At 39.9% G+C, this 20492-nt stretch overlaps 1 protein-coding gene across 2 annotated transcripts in view; it reads left to right on the plus strand.

Annotated features, from left to right (window-relative positions):
• The window catches only part of TAF4B (TATA-box binding protein associated factor 4b), a 151078-nt gene that overhangs the window by 79344 nt on the left and 51242 nt on the right, over positions 1 to 20492 (plus strand). For both annotated transcript variants that reach the window (XM_031658749.1, XM_003914256.4), the window contains exons 12-13: positions 35 to 160; positions 8161 to 8217. In XM_031658749.1, coding sequence (XP_031514609.1) covers positions 35 to 160; positions 8161 to 8217 — 183 coding nt within the window. The remainder of the gene's footprint in view (positions 1 to 34; positions 161 to 8160; positions 8218 to 20492) is intronic.

Here is a 20492-nt window from a genome sequence, read left to right on the forward strand (position 1 = left end):
GATCAAGACTTTCTGTTTTCTTTTTTTTTCCCAGGCAAGTGAAAATTACATCCTGTGTAGTGATACCAGGTCACAGCTCAAATTTCTTGAAAAGCTGGATCAATTGGAGAAGCAGAGAAAGGATTTAGAAGAAAGAGAAATGTTACTTAAGGCAGCCAAGGTAAGGGCCAGTGTGATTTATGAGTGAACGTGGCCTGGCAATGTGGTCAGAGGTGGCTTTATCATTGGTTGACTGTCTTGGTTTTATTAGGCCTTTAGATTTCTCCAGAGGATTTCCTAAAATGAAATTACTAATAGGATGTCTCACAGCCAGGATGGTGTGGTGGCTTTCAGTTCATTTAGTTTAATGAATCATAATCTTTTGTCTTCTCACATTTCCTATGTGCTCTCCCTATCCTCAACCCCAGGTGAAATGTTTTGTAAAATTTCAGGGTCTTTTTAGGAATCCAATTTAATACATGCCAAGTTGAAGTTAAGAAAGGAAAGTAGACAGGAAGGTGATGGGTAAAATTAGTAATTTGGAACAAAATACAGGCTGGGTGGAAATAGAGTAAAAGAGTGGTGAGGCTTATTTATTTTATTTTATTTTTGGAGGCAGAGTCTTGTGCTGTCACCCAGGCTGAAATGCAGTGGCATGATCTCGGCTTACTGCAACCTCTGCCTCCTGGGTTTAAGCAGTTCTCTGCCTCAACCTCCTGAGTAGCTGGGAATACAGGTACTTGCAACCATGCCTGGCTAATTGTGTGTGTGTGTGTGTGTGTTTTAGTAGAGACAGGGTTTCACCATGTTGGCCAGGTTGGTCTTGGAACTCCTGACCTTGGGTGATCCGCCTTCCTTGGCCTCCCAAAGTGCTGGGATTACAGGCGTGAGCCACCGCCTGGCCGAGGCTATTTATTTCCCTTCTCCCTTACTTAAATGTTTACCTGGGCTGTTAGTGTCAGATGAGGTAAAAGCTAATTCCACTACAGTTTCCATTTTGAAGCTCCACATTTCTTCATAGGCTTGGGGCCATTGTGAGAAATCTTAAAGGCTGAGCACTGGCATCTTAATTTTTGTTTTAAGCACATTTGTTTTAATTTCTAGTGTTGCTGATAGCTTCCCTTTTTAGAGTATTTGTTCCTAATCACACAGCAATTGCTTTTTTAAAAACTAATTCATTTTGAGGCCGGGCACAGTGGCTCATGTCTGTAATCCCAGCACTTTGGGAGGCTGAGGTGGGTGGATCACGAGGTCAGGAGATTGAGACCATCCTGGCCAACATGGTGAAACCCCATCTCTACTAAAAATACAAATATTAGCCGGGTGTGATGGTACATGCCTGTAGTCTCAACTACTCGGGAGGCTGAGGCAGGGGAATCGCTTGAACCCCGGAAGGCGGAGATTGCAGTGAGCTGAGATTGCGCCACTACACTACAGCCTGGTGACAGAGCAAGACTCCATCTCCAATAAGTAAATAAATAAATAAATCAAACAAACAAACAAAAAAAACTGATTTATTTTGAAATTATTTAATACAGAAAAAGTTGCCGAAACTGTACAAAGTACTCTCAGCCCCCTTTTCCAGATTCCCCCAATTTTAACATTTTACTGCATTTGCTTCATCTCTACCCTTTTTGTTTTATTTTTTGTTTTTTGAGACACTCTCATTCTGTAGCTCAAGCTAGAGTGCAGTGGCATGATCTCGGCTCACTGCAACCTTTGCCTCCCAGCCTCCAGCAATTCTCCTGTCTAAGCCTCCTGAGTAGCTAGGACTATAGGCGCCCACCACCATGCCCAGCGAATTTTTTTGTATATTAGTAGAGACAGGGTTTCAGCATGTTGCCCAAGGTGGTCTCCAACTCCTGAGCTTGATCTGCCTGCCTCAGCCTCCCTAAGTGCTGAGATTACAGGAATGAGCCACTGCATCCGGCCTTATCTCTGCCCTTTTCATTACCCTTTCTATACACACAATCATTAATCCTCTCCCTCTGTTCCTCTCTTCTTCCCTTCCCCACTTTCTCTCTTCCTCCCTTTCTTTCTTCCTCTCCCCTCCTACCTTTCTTTCCTCTTTCTCTTTCCTTTTCTTTTGTTTTTCTTTTTCTTTTTGAGACAGAGTCTCACTCTGTCACTAGGCTGGAGTACAGTGACTTGCTGCAGCGTTCACCTCTCAGGCTCAAGCAATCCTCCCACCTCAGCTTCTTAAGTAGCTGGGACTACAGGCACACACCGCCACGCCTGGCTAAATTTTGATTTTTTTGTAGAGACAGGATCTCCCTACAATGCTCAAGCTGGTCTCAAATTCCTAGACTCAAGCAGTCCTCCTGCCTCAGCCTCCCAAGGTGCTGGAATTACAGGCATGAGACACTGTGCCCAGCCATTTTTCTTTTCTTAAGTTTTTTGAAAGTAGTCTTCAGACATCATGTACCCCCACTCCTGAACGTCTTCATATGTAACACTATCATCTAATGCACAGCACCCATTCTGATTTCACTAGCTGGCTCAACCATGTCTCTCTTTCATGGTCCGTTTTCCCATTCAGGAATTTGTGTTTCATATAGTTGTCATCTCATTTCAGATTCTTTCAGGGTTTCTCAGTCTTTCTCTTTTATGCCCTTGACAGTTGTCAGTAGTATAAGCCTAACTTTCTGTAGGATGACCTTCAACCAGGGCTCGTCTGATATTTCCTTATGATTTGACTTAGGTCAAGCATGCTTGGCAGGAATGCACAGAAATGCTACACTCTTCCAAGCTGATCATATCAAAAGGGTCATATTGGTACCTACTAGTTCTCTCCATTTTAAACTTGCCGTCTCCCACACTTCTTGTTTTTTATTTTTTTGAGACAGGGTCTCGCTTTGTTGCCCAGACTAGAGTGCAGTGGTGTGATCACTGCTCACTGCAGCCTTGACCTCTTGGGCTTAAGCAATCCTCCCATCTTAGCCCCCCAAGTAGTTGGGACTACAGGCACATGCCACCACACCTGGATAAATTTTTTAGTTTTTTAGAGATAGAGTCTCACTATATTGCCCAGCCTCATTTTTCCCTTTGTAATCAATTAGTTTTTCATAGGAAGGCATTCTAAGATCATGCCAATATCCAGTTCCTCATCAAACCTCCATTTGTTAACCATAGCATCTGTTGTGATGTCTGCCTAAATCAGCTACCTCTGTCATGGTTGCAAAATGTCAAATCTTTATTCCCATCAACTCTCCTCCTTTTATTAGCACCCTACCATGTGGAAGAGCTTTCTTTCTTTATTCATATTAGTATAGGCTCATGATTTCTCTTTGTCTTACTAGGTTATAATTCATTACTGTCATTTATTTTGTTGCTCAAATTGCCCCTGAGTGGGAGACCCTTTCATCTGGCCCTTCTATCCCTTAGTCATCCATCTTCTGTCCCTCCATCCATCACTCACTTTCAGGCACAAGGCACTCCAGGCCCAGCTTATACTTTTCATGCTTTAGCCCTGAAATCAGCCATTTCTCTAAGAAGCCTGCCTTCTTTTCAGTTGAGGATGACATTCAGAAACCAACCTTAGGTCATACAGTATCCTCATTGCTAAAAGGGTGTCATTACATGTAAGCCCTTCTCAGTGGACAGATCTAGGAAATGTGTATATGGTATGTGTATATGTACACATATTTATATATACACACAAATGTCCATCTGTAACTATTTGTATATCTATGTATGTATTATAAAACCGTGAGTTCATATGGATACCTGCAACTCCAATCCAGTGCCTCAGAGTTCTTTCTACCCTTAATCTCTCCCTGTTTGTAAAAACGTTCTCCAGTCTTGAGAAACTTGGCTCCCATTATCCTTGATATATTTAACTTATGTTCTCTATCAGTTATTTAATTGATGTGACTAATCTCTCAACTAGCCATGCTGGCTGACTCCTCTGTCTGCTATTACTAAATTCCCCACCCCATTTCATTGTCTGTGTAATTGGCCACCACGCTCACAGACCCATTGCTTGATGAGACCTCCACTCCCTCACCACCTTGTATTCTTCACCACTGGCCTATACCTTCACATGCCCCAGCTCCCCGTAAGGATATGGGGCACCACAGCCTTGTCACTGTGCTGCTTCCTGCTGTCCCACATACTCAGTCCCCACATTGACACCCACTGCACTGGGAAGAGCAGCAAGATGGGACAGAAAGATGCTCTTTCTTGAGCCTTCAAGTGTTATAAGTAAGCACTTAGTCGTTGTAATGAGGTGGATTATTGGTATTTTATTTCCACTTACTGTGTTGTAAACAAGGTCATAAACTATTAAATACTAGTTTAGTTATTATTGACTATAATAATGTATTATACTTGCTCTTTATCTCCTTTGGCTTTTCCTTCTTTACCAGACGTCTAAATGTTGGATTTAGTAGCCTTCAATCTTATGCCACCTTCTCTGTCTTCATTCCCTCTTAAGTTTGTATCTCCATTTCAGCGTGCATTACGAAAATCTGGACTCATACCATTAACTCCCCACTTGACATGACTTCATTGGCTAATAGTTACTTCAAAATTAATATGTCTAAAACAGCTCCTGTTATTCTTCCCCCCTAAATACCTTTTACTCTTATAGATTTTCTTGACTCAATAAATGACACCACCGTCTTCCCAGACATTCAAGCTGAAAAACATAGGCATCATCTTTAACTCTATTCTGTGTCTCCTCTCTCCCCACATCCAAACTACCTCCTATATTATTTATAAAATGTATCCAACTTTTCTTCATCACTATTGTCATTACTCTAGTCTAATTCATCTTTCACTTGGACTTTTATACTATCTTCTAAGTAACCTTCTTTTCCTTCTACAATCCATTCTTCTATTTCTCCTACTATGGTCAGAATGTTTTTATAACAAATCATGTGTGTCTCTTTTGCTTAAAAGCTTTCAGTGGCTTCCTGTTGCACTTAAAATGTAAACTTCCCACCAAATTTTAAAAGGCCTTATGTTATTTGGCACCCACCTACCTCTCTGAGCTTGCCTTGTCACCTACTCTGCTCCAGGCACACTGACCTTTCTGATCCTTGAATGTGCCAAACTTGTGCCCAACTTAGGATATTAGACTTCTAACTAGGCATGTTGAATTGACCATTGAGTTCTCTTCCCCTAAATCTGCTTTTTCTTAGATCTCTACACTCTTAGAAAGTTGCAGTTACCATCCTCCAAGATGCTTGGGCCAAAATCCCAGGAGTCATCCTTGATTCCTCTCTTTACTTCATCACCGACATCCATCCTGTCAACAAATCTGATCAGTTTTACCTGCAACGATATGTTTAGAATGCAACCATTTATTATCTTCTGTGCTTTGATGCTAGTCCACGCTGCCCTTATCTTTCCGGTCAGCCTCTTCTTCACAACAGTTGTTTTAGGGCAGTCTACAAATTGCTCTGTGTGCCTTTGCGTTCAATCTTGGATCCCTACAGTGCATTCTCTACAGAGTGGCCAGAGCCTTTTTTTTTTTTTAAAGTGTTACATCAGTGGCATCTCACCCCTGTGCTCCTAACACACCAGTGAATTTTTGTTGTTGTTGTTGTTTTCGAGATGGAGTTTTGCTGTTGTTGCCCAGCCCAGGCTAGAGTGCAATGGCGTGGTCTTGGCTCACTCCTACCTCCGCCTCCCGAGTTCAAGCATTTCTCCTGCCTCAGCTTCCCGAGTAGCTGGGATTACAGGCACCCGCCACCATGCCTGGCTACTTTTTGTATTTTTAGTAGAGACGGGGTTTCACCATGTTGGCCAGGGTGGTCTCGAACTCCTGACCTTTGGTGATCTGCCTGCCTCAGCCTCCCAAAGTGCTGGGATTACAGGCGTGAGCCACCGTGCCCAGCCCAGTGGATTGTTTTTATAGCTAGAATTAAACCCCCAATTCCTTATCATGGCCTACAAGGCAACACATGATCTCCAGCCTTTCTCTTTCAACTTTTTTCTATGCTTCAACCACATGGGCCATCTTTCTTTCCTCGAGTATGTTCTCATTTTAAGGCTTTAGCAATTACTGTCCCTTCTGCTTGGAATGTTTTCCTCCAGATCTTTGCATGACTATATCTTTTTTGTCATTTAGATCTCTACTCAAATATCACTTCTCATAGATGTCTTCCTTACCATCCTAGCTAAAGAAGTACACACCACACTTATCTTTCCATCACATTATTCTATTTTCTTTATTTTTGTTTTTAATTTGATTTTTAAATTATATATATTTTATTTTTAAATTGTTATTATTATTATCTTTTTTTTTTTTTGGAGATAGGGTCTGGCTCTGTTACCCAGGCTGGAGTGCAATGGCCCCATCTCAGCTCACTGCAACCTCTGCCTCCTGGGTTCAAACGATTCTTGGGTCTCAGCCTCCCAAGTAGCTGGGACTACAGATGCATGCCACCATGCCCAAATTAAATTTATTTTATTTTGAAACAGGGTCTCATTCAGTTGCCCAGGCTGGAATGCAGTGGCATGATAATAGTTCTCTGCAGGCCTTGATCTCCCAGGCTCAAGCAGTCTACCCACCCACCTCAGCCTGCCGAGTAGCTGGGACTGTAGGCACGAGTCACTACGCCTGGCTAATTTTTTTAATTTTTAGTAGAAATGGGGTCTTGCTGCATTACACAGGCTGGTCTTGAACTTGAGCTCAAACAGTTCTCCCACCTTGGCCTCCCAAAGTACTGGGATTACAGATGTGAGCCACTGCCTCTGGCCTATTTAATTTCCTTTACAGCACTTAACAGTGTCAGCAATTATTTGTTTTGTATTTTTGCCCATCACTAATATTTTGCATATCATAATGTGTTTCATTTTTATAAAATTATTTATTTTTCTCTTCTTAAAATGTAAGTTACTTGAGTTACTACAGTTCCTTTATCATCTGTCTCCAAGGGCTAGAACAGTGGCATACAGAGTAGAATCTGTACTATGGATGACCAGTATAAATATTGGATTGACTGACAAAGGCTTGATATCGAAATGTGCCCATTTTATGTTGGGGCAAAATATTATATACACACCCACATATATGTATATACATAATGCATATTTTAATATAAATACATATATACACAGACTCATTCTCTGGTGAGACTATAACTAGAATAATAAAAGGGTTTATCGTTGGCTTGAAATGAAATTTTCTTAGTAGATTGGGAACTAAAATGAAGAAAAATTTTACCAGCTTTGGGTTGAATTTTGTGTAGATATTTAAGATTTTTGAAATTAGTAGGCACTCAAATTAAAGATTGTCTCTTATATTTTCCTTTAACCAAAGGTTCTGGTAAATCAATAAATGTATCAGGTAAACTTAGTAAATATGAAAATACTTTTAGCTTTTATTTAGTTAGCTATCTAGTTAATAGGTTAGTTAGCTAAGGTTGCATTTTATGGAACAAATATTCAGATTTATAAGCAGTAAATAACTTTGTCATGATGAGAAAAAAGAATATGCATATCCTAAACATGTTTTCCAGTAGACTGATGTTCATGGTGTCAGAAATAAAGTTCCTTACCCTTTGTTCCATCATAGCTTGATATATAGAAAGCAACTCTCTTTTTATGCCAGTCCTGTACTATGGAAGGCGACATCCAATAAACAATTATTGGACATGGTGCACAGCATTCTATTAAGTGCTATAGAGGACCCAAATATGATAAGATATTTTAATTAAATTACTGAGATGTATTTTCTACTTACAATTTTAGAAATTATACCTTTAAAGAGAGAGATTTCGTTCAAGGTTAGTCAGGTTCTTGATTTTAGTAGTCCTTGAAATACCGTGTGTTTTCCCAAATGGCTTCACCCGAAGATCAGCCAGTATTGATTGTTTTTATTCATTTAAACCAACAATTTTTCTTTTTTTCTTTTCCTTCATCTGTACCACCAATTTTTTAGTTTTCAGTGTTCCTACAAGAACAACGTCATGCCTCAACTGGACCTGACTGACATTGTTAGCATCATTTTCAGTATAAGCTTCCTCCAGGCTAGAACTGCAGCAGCCAGCCCAGATGATGAGGGGGCGGGGGAAACCAGGGTGGGAGTGCAGCTAGACTGGATTGAGGCATTTTCCCCTGGAGCTAAGATATTCAATCACAAGAGAAAATTGTCGTTTATTAAATATTTAATGGCAGCTTTGGTGTTTAGATACTAGTAATTTCTACTAAAATTTTCTTTTCCTTTGATAGAGTCGTTCTAATAAAGAAGATCCAGAACAGCTGAGATTAAAGCAGAAAGCCAAAGAGGTAGGACTTTCAAGTTACCATGCTTGTCTTTGTGTTTGAGGGAAGGTTGGCAGCTCTCTCCTGGCAATTAGGTCAGGGTTTATTTTGCTGTTGCATACCATTTGCAGAAGCCTTGGGGAAGGACAGGAACTGCTAAAGGCAAGGGCAGTACTTCAAATGAGGTCAATGAGTTATGTGCTCTCTTTTTAAAATTTATTTTCAAGGCTTAGGCCTGTCTCGAAATGGGTCTTTGTAAACTACAGCAGTATACTTAGAGGAATATAATGTGAGATTTTAAAAAAAAAGAAACTTTTGAGATTTAGCATCTGGGATTGTACAATAGGCTACATTTTTCCAGGGTAATTGTTCGTTTTGTAAATCTGATACTGCTTATAATTCTTTGGCTGGGAGGCGGTACTGGGATTTAGTTTTAAATGGAAAATGCCTCTGGCTTTTAATTTTCTAGGCCCAGCAGTTTTCTGTTCTGGAATGGAGCCCTTGTTTCACACAGTTCATGTTTAGCTGCAGGGGTTTTAGTTTATAGCTTAGACTGGTTAAGCTTTTACTCCCAGAGGCCTCTGCATAGCAACTGTAGAAATCAACAAATAAGTTCATTTATGTCTGCAGCCTCCTCTCAGTAGCTGACTTTTTACATTTCCCAATATCCATTTCCTGACTTTTCTAGCCCCAGAGAAAAAAGCTCCACTAATTGGAGCTTATTTTAATTGAGCCTTAATATTGGATCTCACTGGAGTTGCCCCCAGAGCTGCTGAGAACAGAATGAAATGAAAGTACCTAAGGTTGAAGATGCGGTGTGTGTATGGGTGTGTGTGTGAAATTTTTCACTTGACCTACAGATTCTTTTCCCTCCTGAATAAATCATCAAGCCTGTTCACATTTCTGATTAAGGATCTGACAGCAGACGATAATAAAGACAATTGAGGTGTGAGACGTGTGATATGGAGCTGAAGAAATTGGTTTCTATAGTTACTTCACTGATTTCATGCAATTTTTAAGGATCTTTGTGCTAAATAAGAGTGATTTTCTGAGCAACCTTTTCCCTTAACTGTGCCTCTTGAACTATGAAATCTGTTGTTGCTTAACATTGCTGCATTTGGCTCCTAGGTGCCAGCAGCAGCAGGTTATTTATGAATGTTTTAAAGGCCCTTATTGTTTGGATTGATGTAGGAACTGAGGCAAAACAAGTGGAAATCTAGTAAGATTCTTACAATCAGTGTGGTGTGTTTTCATTAACAGAGAGAAGGAAAATACTTGAACTCTGGGTGGAGGGATTTCAGGATTGGGACAGGGAACGCTGGAAAGGGAGAAGGCTTTAAAAAGTTGAAAGGAGAAACATTTTATTTTCAGCAACAAAATATTCCTCATACTGATGTCTTTCCAGTGGAAAATATATCTAAAAATATTAGTATGAGAACTGTACCGATAATTCTCTTTAAGCAAACCTGGCATGCAGATATTAGGGATGGGCAACCTAACGTTGCTCTGAATCATGGGTATCCCACCTTGTTTTAATTAAGGACTGACTAGATGCTTATCTTCTAATTGCATTCCCTTTTTGGAAAATATGCAACAGAAAGCTTACCCTTTTAACCTTACCCTGTTTGTCCCTCCTTCGTAAACCTTCATAAGCATCTGAATCTTAGATTAATTTTTCCTTCGACTTTGTATGGGATGGTTTTGTTTTTGTTTGCGTTTTATTTTAGTATGTTGTTTAATAATTCCCTAAGGGATGAATAGGTGGACAACATTTTTCAAAGAAAACTGTGAGAGGAAATGTACCAAAAAAATGCCTGTCTTAATGAGAACAGGTGGTAGCAAACCTGTGTTTTTCTCTTCCTTTGCACCTCCATTTATTTCTTTTTCCAAGCAAGATTAAAGGAACTCAATGTAACTTCTTTCCAAAATATTTTAAAAGTTTTCTAGTTGCTTCCTATCATAAATCCTCTTTGATCAAAAAAAGGAATCAAATACATTGGCCCCTTTCCAAGAACAGAGCCACTCTGTATTGCAAATGTTTGGTGAAAGTCAAATATTGTCATTTTTGTCATCCTTCTGACCCCTCGAGTTCTTAATAACTTGAGTGTTCTAAGGGGCTCTAGTTCAGAATCAAATACACAGTGATAGTGTATTTTGTTTGATTGCATAAATACTGACCTTTTTTTTTTTTTTTTTTTTATATGAGATGGAGTCTTGCTTTGTCGCCCAGGCTGGAGTGCAGTGGCATGATCTCAGCTCAGGCAACCTCTGCCTCCCAGGTTCAGGTGATTCTCTGGCCTCAGCCTCCCGAGTAGCTGGGATTAGAGGCACGTACCGCTGCATCCAGCTAATTTTTGTATTTTTAGTAGAGATGGGGTTTCACCATGTTGGCCAGGCTGGTCTGAAACTCCTGAACTCAGGTGATCTACCTGCCTCAGCCTCCCAAAGGGCTGGAATTACAGGAGTGAGCCACCGTGCCCGGCTGACCATATCTTAATAGAGAGTTGGATTGCTTGCTTGTATGGTAATTTGTGAGGTTAGCATTTAGGATGCATTAATCACTATCATGCTGGTATAAACTATGATGCTTTGGTGTATGAATTTTTGGTAGTTGGCTGTCTGAGAAGTTTTCTTTTTTTTTTTTTTTTTTTTTTTTTTGAGGCCGGGTCTGGCTCTGTAAAGCCCAGGCTGGAGTGCAGTGGCAGGATCTCCAGCTCACTGCAAGCTCCTTCTCAGGTTCCATGTTCTCCTGCCTCCAGCCTCCCGGTAGCTGAGGTTCTGAAACCCCTGGCAGCCCGGCTAATTTTTTGTATTTTTAGTAGAGACGGGGTTTCACCGTGGTCTCGATCTCCTGACCTTGTGATCCGCCCGCCTCGGCCTCCCAAAGTGCTGGGATTACAGGCGTGAGCCACCGCGCCCGGCCGAGAAGTTTTCTTTGTTCCCTCATGAATTTTTTTTTTTAGCACAACAGCCTTATGCTTGCTTGATTTAGAACTGATTTGTTTTCCCTTTCAAACCTACCTACCAGGCTTGTCATAGAAAAAAGATTACTGGCTATCTTATAAATGCAGAACTTCGAAGAACTGTTTACAGAAGCTGTAGGGTTTCTTTATGCTGAGAAATGTTTCAGCAATGATATTTCTCATATAAATATTAAAAATCACAATCTGAATCCCCTTCATTCGTAATCTTATCCATATTTGCTTTCAACTGACTAGAATTCTTAAGCCATGTGTAGTGGCTTACACCTGTAATCCTATCACTTTGGGAGGCTGACGTGGGCGGATCACCTGAGCTTAGGAGTTCAAGACCAGCCTGGGCAACATGGTGAAACCCTGTCTTTACTAAAAATATGAAAAATTAGCTGGACTTGGTGGCGCACACCTGTAATCCCAGTAACTTGGGAGTCTGAGACATAAGAATCGCTTGAATCTGGGTGGCAGAGGTTGCAGTGAGCTGACATGGTGCCACTGAACTGACTCCAGCCTGGGTGACAGAGTGAGACTCTGTCTCAGAAAAAAGTAACTAGAATTTTTTTTTTTCTTTTTTTTTTTTTTTGTGAGACGGAATTTCACTCTTGTTGCCCAGGCTAGAGTGCAAGGGCACGATCTCGGCTCACTGCAACCTCTGCCTCCCAGGTTCAAGAGAGTCTCCTGCCTCAGCCTCCCGAGTAGCTGAGATTACAGGCATGTGCCACCATGCCTGACTAATTTTGTATTTTTAGTAGAGATGAGGTTTTTCCATGTTGGTCGGGCTGGTTTTGAACTCCCGACTTCAGGTGATTCTCCTGCCTCAGCCTCCCAAAGTGCTGGGATTACAGGCATGAGCTACTGCACCCGGATCATTTCTCCTGTAGTTTTTCTTTCCTCTGGTAAAGTTTTAGAGGCTCTTCATCTTTGCATTCCAGATGTAAGGACAAATTGTGTTAAACTGGACAGGTTTTTAAAAAGTATCAAATAATTTCTTTTCATTCTTCCTATCAACTTCTTCTGATTTTGTCATTCTCATTTGGCACTTAAAAACAGACTGCCTTTGGACTGGCCTCCAACCCAGTCTTACTCCATTGAAGAAGTCCCTGCTGCATGGTGCTCCTATTGACCTGACAGGTTTTCTGTCTATTTGAAAACCAGCTGATATGTCTGTGGATATTCCTGTAATTCAAACGTTTTATTTTCAACTTAGAGAGACTGTCTTCTTTCCCTTTCTCTGTTGCCTGAAAAAACATAAGCATCCTTTCTCTTTTTCTCGCTATTATAACTTTATATTTTCTATACTAGCCCTTTCAAATTCTGAAATTTTTATGATTTTTCTAGATACTTTTCCTAAAATATAAGTACTGGCATTCTTCCATTTTGCCATCTCTTTGTGAAAGTTTTTTTAGTTGGTTTGTTTTTGGTTTTGTTTTTGAGAAGGGTCTCACTCTGTCACCCAGGCTGGAGTGCAGTGACGCAATCTGAGCTCACTGCGGCTTTGACCTCTCGGGCTCAAGCGCTCCTCCTCCCTCAGCCTACCAAGTGTTTGAGACCACAGGCACATGCCACCACACCTGGCTAATTTTTAAAATTTTTTGGAGAGTCAGGGTCTCCCAGTGTTGTCTAGGCTGATCTCGATCTTGTGACCTGAAGATTTGGCCTCTTGAACTGCCATAGTTCATTTATCATCCAATTATCATTCATTAGGTTCTCTTGGAACCATGAAAGCCTCACTAGGTTTCCTTCATGGGTATTTTTACAAGATAACTTTAATGGTAGTATTTCTTTACTGGTATACCTTAAATGGAAAAGGAAGTATCAGAGATCCATAAGAAGATTGCATGCATACTTTTTTTTTTGATGTGTAGGATCTGTGTGTTTTGAGAGACTTATTACTCTCTTAGTAGAAAGATGCCTATTTAAAAAAATATAGCATTGAACTGGAAGTAAAGTATCTTGGATTCTAGATTCAGCCTGCCATTATCGAGAGCTTGTTTTGGGGAAAGTTACTTTAATTCTTTGAACTTACCTCTGTTTCCTTGTATTTAAAATGAATTTAACAATTCCTGCTCTGCTTATATTACAAGATTGTCATAATTTAGGGGAAGGCGAGGCATAAAAGAAAAAAACAGTAGCTTATAAACATTAACTGTAGGAACATTTAAGGTAGATGTCATTGAGCTCTTAGACTTAAGTTTGAGATAGACCATGAATATGTTATTTCTTTCTTTCCAGAGGACTGAAAAGAAAATGAGAAGAAAAAAGAGTGTAAGGGTGACAACTGAAAAAAAATTTTTTGTAATACAGAATAACTGTAGCACATTAATATTTTACACAATTTATAAATCAAATGTTATTGGTTTAAGTTAAAGAGAGAAGGTGGCTAATTGAGATTATGAGGAATATACTTTTTTTTTTTTTCCAGGAAGGTAGGGATGAATGAGTAGTGTTGACCAACAAGGCACCAGAGTTTACATATCAAATTCCAGGAATCTCAGATGTTCTGGACAGTGCCCTGGTATTGTAATAACCAGCCTTAGTGGTTGGGAGAAAAAAAAAAAAAGATTCTAAACTGTTTGATTTGGTGGAATGACTGCTAATAATTGTCTTTGAGGGCTTAAAAAAGATCTTGTATTTCGGTTGTGGTATCCTTGAAATTAAGATAAGGTGGAATGGTGATTTTTTAAAAATTTGCAACTTGCTTTTTGGTTCCCTTGACTTAAGATTCAGCTGTTAATATTTAGGAGTTGTTTTGTTTTTTTTTTCCCTGTTTGTTTTGTTTATTTTAGCATTTAACCTTACATTCCCTGGTAAACTTGTTCTTTTAAGTAATGATTCAGATGTAATTATAAGCATTGTTAAGAATTTTAGAGTTTGATCCATGAAATTTTCCAAAGGGTATCTAATTCAATTTAAAGTTTTACTATTTAAAACGTTTCCACTGTTTGGTGTTAGGGTTTTATTGTTACCTCTGTGTGTACTTAACTTTCATTGTGAAATCTAAGCAAGACATTATTCTTAGTTCTTTGTATCCTGAGTTCAAAACCTGGTGTGATATACTTTGTTTCTCTTATTTGTTTAGATTTTTTCATACATTCCTATTCGGTGGTGTGATTATTTTCATTGCTACTAACACTTTCCTTAAGCAGAAAAAGAAACACATTTTTTGATTTCCCATATTGTCTATGTCATAACTATCTAGATAAATTTGGTTCTTCCTGTTAAATGTGTCCCTGTTCCTGTCCAGCCTGTCAGCTGATATGAAACTTGGTTTATTCTTTCTTCGGCTAGGGCCTCTGATTCTGCTTAATCTTTTGGTTTCTGTTGTCAATTTTCCTTTTGTTCTTGAAAATTATGTGCTTAGCATCAAGAAGTACCTCTATTGAACTTTACCTCTGAGAACTTGTGTGATCTTCAAAGTAATTTCTTAATGTTATTTGGGTCTTGATTAAAGGCTGTACTAACATGAGTTGTACTTATAAATGAAGAGATGAGTACTTAACACCAGAAATAAAATAATCTTCAATTACTGTTGCTTAGTTGCCTTCTAGGGCACTATCTTGAATTTTAGAGATTTCTACTTCCTATCATAGAGACTGTGAAAAGAGAAATGAAGGCTTCTGCCTTTTTCATTACCCATAAAGGAAATAGTGAGCATATTCTTAAAAGAGAACCTCCCAAACCTGTTTGGTCTCTTTGGAACAAGGTGTTTGTTGCTGGTGTTGGTGAGCAAGCAAGCTTACATTTTATTAAACAAAGGCTAGTTGGTATGTAATATAACAGAAACCAATTGTCAGAATTCTGGCTAAACTATCTTTAAAGAGTTCCAGTTAAGATGGAGTAAAAACACTTCATATTTTCTCTCCCACTGAATACAACTATAAAATCTGGACAGAATGCATGGAGCAGCTATTTGAGGACATTGAAAGTTAAATAGTAAACAGATTGGGGAAGAAGATAAGAATTCAAAATACTATTTGAACTGGTGGTGAGGTTGCCACCCTCCATCCCTTACCCCCATTCTTCCTACTGCTTGATTCTAGACCTGGATACAGTCACAGAAGTGGGTGGGAAAGTGGGCTGAATCCCCAGCTGTCTGGCCAGGAGGGGCTCCAGGGAACCCGAAATTACTGGGAAGATGACAGAGAGGGAGGAGCTCAGGAAAGCAACCCCATGGATTGTGTTAAACTCCTAGACGTACTCCTGAACTACACATTTGCCATATGTGGATCTTGTTCTAATGAGCATACCAAAGCCTTTAAGAACTGGACCAACAAACCACCACCAGATCCCAGATTGACCACTGGGGGATGCACAGGGCAGATCCAGATAACATCGCGAAAGCTTTGAAAACTGAGCTGATGTTGTAGCCACAGACCACAGAAGTCACCTTGGAACCTGTGGCTTGAACCTGTGTTGATTGCATGCTAAAACAAAGGAATTAACATTCTCCAAAGGATATGTAGAATACCCAGAGCTTCATAACATAATACAGTTGACATAGGTTTGAAGTGTACTAGTCCACTTATGTGGATTTTTTTCAACCACTTGTGGATGGAAAATACACTATTTGCAGGATGCGAAACCCATGTATGTGGAGGGGCTGACTTTTCATATACACAAGTTCTGCAGGGCCAACTGAGAACTGAATATACATGGATTTTGGTGTACTTCGGCATCCTGGAATCAGTCCTCCATGTATACCAAGGGATGACTGTATTCAAAATATTCAGGATACAATACAAAATCACTTGACATGAAGGACCAAGAATATTTCAACTCCCATAGGAAGAGACAATCAACAGGTACCAGCCCCAAGATAACATAGATGTTGGAATTATCTGACAAACACTTAAACTACTATAAAAATGTTCCAAGAAGCAAATTATAAACACTCTTGAAATGATTGGAAAAATAGAAACTCCTAGCAAAGGGCTAGAAAATATAAAGAATAAAGTTATAAAATGGAAATTTAGGAACTGAAAATGACAATAACCAAAATAAAACACATTCAGCTGAATGAGCTGAATAGCAGGATAGAAATGACAAGAGTCAATTAACCCAGTCAAACCCAGGTTCAACTCACATGATAATCAATCTCTGAAAACTATATAGATGTAGAAAATAAAAATTTTGAAAATAACCAAGGAAAAGGACACATGTCAATAGAAGAACAATAATTGCAATAACTAGATTTCTCATTAGAAAGCAAATAGAAAAACTTTTTTTTTTTAAAGAAAAAGGGAGGAAAAAACGAGATCAGAAGAAAGTAGAGAAAAAGGAACTGTAAACTTAAAATCTTATATATCATGAAAATATCCTGCAGGAATGAAAGTGAAGAAATAAAGAAATTTTCTGGTGAAGGAAAAGGAAGAAAATTCACTGCCAACAGAGTTGCTATAAGACAATTAAGGATATTATTCACAATGAAGTCAGATGATACCAAAGGGAAACTGAACTTCAGCAATGAAGAAAGCACAACAGAAATGGAAAGCATAATAGACTATTCTGCTTTTGAATTAAAGTATGTTTAAGTAAAAGCAGATTTGAGGACTGACATTGGCGAGATGACTGACTAGAGATGCCTGGTGCTTGTCTCTTCTACAAAAAAGGACTGAGGCAATGAATAAACAGATAGGATTTGACTAGAATATCAGAGAGAGTGCTGGAGTGCAGTGGGTGAATGGAGACACACCTGTAAATGATTGGAAATCCAGGAGGGCAGCATGAGGGTACCTAGCATCTGCAGTCCTGTCTTCCCCACCTGGATTGGATCTGGAGTCAAGAGAGACTTCCCATTGCAGGGAAAAGGCAATCAGAATAACCTAGCCAGTCCTTGTTGCCACCACAAACACGTACAGTCGTTACTACAGGAGAATCCCACAGTCCTCAAAAGCCCTGAACCCAGTTTGGAGAGCTACCGTGAATTCACACAGCTGCATTGCCCTGAATTAGGAACACCAAGGTCAGCACTCCCAAGCTTCCATCCAGCCACTGTGAGCCAATGTGCTGCAGCACAGCACCATCTTGAGAACAGGGCTACTTCTGGAGTGTTGCCTCCACAAGGAGTCAGTAGGCACTGCACCTCTCCAGCACTGGGGCTCCATCTTCATTGCACCAAGCCCACACTCATGACTCTGAGTGCCAAAACCCCAGCAGCGTGGAGCCTGGGCCCAGGATTGGCTGTCACTGGTCCTGCACAGAAGAGAAGCCAACTCATGCTGCCCTCACTTCCAGCTAGAGGGATAGTCTGGCAGTCCCACCCAAGGCGAACCTGTTCTTGAGCTGGCCAAACTGCTGCATGCCCACCCCTTAGTGGGAGAGGCCTTCAAAGCCTCTGAGCAGCTGACAGGCGTCTATGCTAGTGGTGTAGCTACCTTCCTGTGCTCAGAGCTTGAGAAACAGCCCTGCAGTGTCCTACCCTCCACATATAAGCCTCTGGTCTGCCCAGCAGCCCTGCGCCCACAATCAGGGTCTGCAAAGCTGCTCCACTGGCAGCCACACTCAAAGGCCTGCTGAACAACCGTGAGCCCACATCTTGGGCCTGAGAGACTGAGCCATCCTCACCAGACATGCCTTTAGGCCAGTCAGGCAGCTGTGCACCTGTGTTTTCAGCAAGAGTAACAGCCCTGTGGGCTGCTTCTTGCAGGCATGTCCTCGGGCCAGCTGAGCAACCATGTGTATGTCCTCCTGCCCAGAATAAGAGCCCTGTAGCCCAAATCCAAGCACCGAGTTGGTGGACCCACCATTTGTATGTATATGCCCCTGACCTGAGAAACAGCCCAGTGAGCCCACACCCAGCAAAACTGCACCACCTCCACCACAAACTCAGCCCAGGCCACTGAGACATTTGCATATGTCACTAGTATGGATTACAGCTGAAGAAACTATACTACTGTGTCTACCTAGAACTCAACAAACGGACACCCCAACACCCATTCATACGAGTAAGTCTTTCTCTGTGAAACCTACTCTATAAAATTGGAAGAGGCGACTTTTCTACCACATGAATGGAAATCAGTGTAGGGATACATCAAACATGAAAAACCACAGATAAATATCCATGAAAAGGAACACAATAATTTTCCAATAACAGAGGCTAATCATAGGGAAGTATATAAAATGCTAGAAAAAGAATTCAGAATAATAATCTTAAGTAAACTCTGTGAGATACAGAATACTGATGAATATTCAGTGAAATCAGGAAAACGATTCACAATTTGAATAGAGAAAATTTTATTTTTATTTGTGTCTTTTTTAGAGACAAGGTTTTATTTACCCAGGCTGGAGTGCAGTGTTTTGAGCATAGCTTACTGTAACTTTGAAGTTCTGGGCTCAAGCCATCCTCCCACCTCAGCTTCCTGGGTATCTGAGACTAGAAGCATGTGCCACCATGCTCCAGCTAAGTGAATGAGAAATTTAATAACAAGATAGATATCATAATAAAGAACCAAACAGAAATCCTACAGCTGTAGAATTCAATGAATGAAATAAAAAATACAGTTGAGACCTTCAACAATACACTACACCAAGCAGAAAAAAGAATTTTTGAACTTGAAGAGATTGAATCTACACAGGCAGACCAAAAACAAAAACAAAAACAAAAACAAAAACAAAAGAAAAGAAGAAGAAAGCTACAGGATTTATGGGACACCATGAAGCAAACAAATATTCACATTATGGGCATTCCAGAAGGAGAAAAGAAGTGAAAAGATGTAGAAAACCTATTTAATGAAATAATAGCTGAAAATTTCTCAAGTATTTGTAGAGAGATATCCAGGTTCAGGAAGCTGGAAGAACCCCAGGTAGATTCATCCCAAACAAGTCCTCTCCTAGGTGCATTATAGTCAAATTGTCAAGTCAAAGTCAATTCTAAAAGCGGTAAAGGAAAAATGTCTATTCACAAATAAAGGTACTCTTATCAGATTAACAGTAGATTTCTCAGCAGAAACTATACAGGCTAGGAGAGAATGGGATACTATATTCAAAGTACTGAAAGGGAAAATTTTAAAAAACTGCCAACCAAGAATATATATATATGTGTGTGTGTGTGTGTGTATATATATATATATTTTATATATATACTTTATATATATACTTTTTGGTTTTTTTTGAGATGGACTCTCGCTCTGTCGCCCAGGCTGAAGTGCAGTGGCATAATCTCAGCTCACTGCAACCTCCGCCTCCCGGGTTCATGCCGTTCTCCTGCCTCAGCCTCCCAAGTAGCTGGGACTAGAGGCGCCCACTACCATGCCCGGCTAATTTTTTGTATTTTCAGTAGAGATGGGGTTTCACCGTGTTAGCCAGGATCGTCTCTATCTCCTGACCTTGTGATCTGCCCGCCTCTGCCTCCCAAAGTGCTGGGATTACAGGCATGAGCCATCACGCCTGGCCCAGCCAAGAATATTATACCCAGCAAAACTATCCTTCAGAAATGAAGGAGAAATAAAATGTCTCACAGATAATCAAAAAATAAGGGAATTCATCACCATTAGACCAGCCCGACAAGAGATACTCAGGAGTTTTACATTTGAAAGTGAAGAAATGACAACCACCATCATGAAAGCATGTGAAGCTATAAAACTCACTGGTAGAACCAATACAGAAAAGAGAAAGAGAGAGGAATCAAACCTTATCACTACAGAAAAAGATCCACCTACACAAATAAACACTAAAAGATGAAGAAAGGAACAATGGATATACAAAACAACCAGAAAACAATCAATAAAATGACAGCAATAAGTCTGCACCTATCAGTAATAATCCTGTGTGTAAACAGATTAAGTTCCCCATTTTAAAGATACAGACTAGTCAAATGGTTAAATAAACAAGACTCAACTGTAAGGTGCCGACGATAAATTCACTTCAGCTGTAAAGTCATACATAGACTGAAAGTGAAGAACAGAAAAAGACATTTCCACAAACAGAAACGAAAAGCTAGCAGGAGTAGCTATACTTACGTGAGACAAAACAGACTTAAAGTCAAAATGGTAAAGAGACAAAGAAAGACATTATACAATAAGGGATTAATTTGGCAAGAACATATAACAATTGTGAATACATATGTGTACCCCACACTGGACCACTGAGATATATAAAGTAAATATTATTAGATCTAAAGGGAAAGATGGACCCCAATACAATAATAGTTGGAGACTTCAACATTCCATTCTTAGCATTGGACAGATCATGTAGACAGAAAATCAACGAAGAAACATTGGATTTAAACTGTACCATAGACCAACTGGACTTAGCAGGCATTTATGGAACATTTCACCCAACAGCTGCAGAATACATATTCTTTCCAGAAATACATGGAATATTCTC

Source organism: Papio anubis, chromosome 19 (assembly GCF_008728515.1).
Source record: "Papio anubis isolate 15944 chromosome 19, Panubis1.0, whole genome shotgun sequence".
NCBI classification, from domain to species: Eukaryota; Metazoa; Chordata; class Mammalia; order Primates; family Cercopithecidae; genus Papio; species Papio anubis.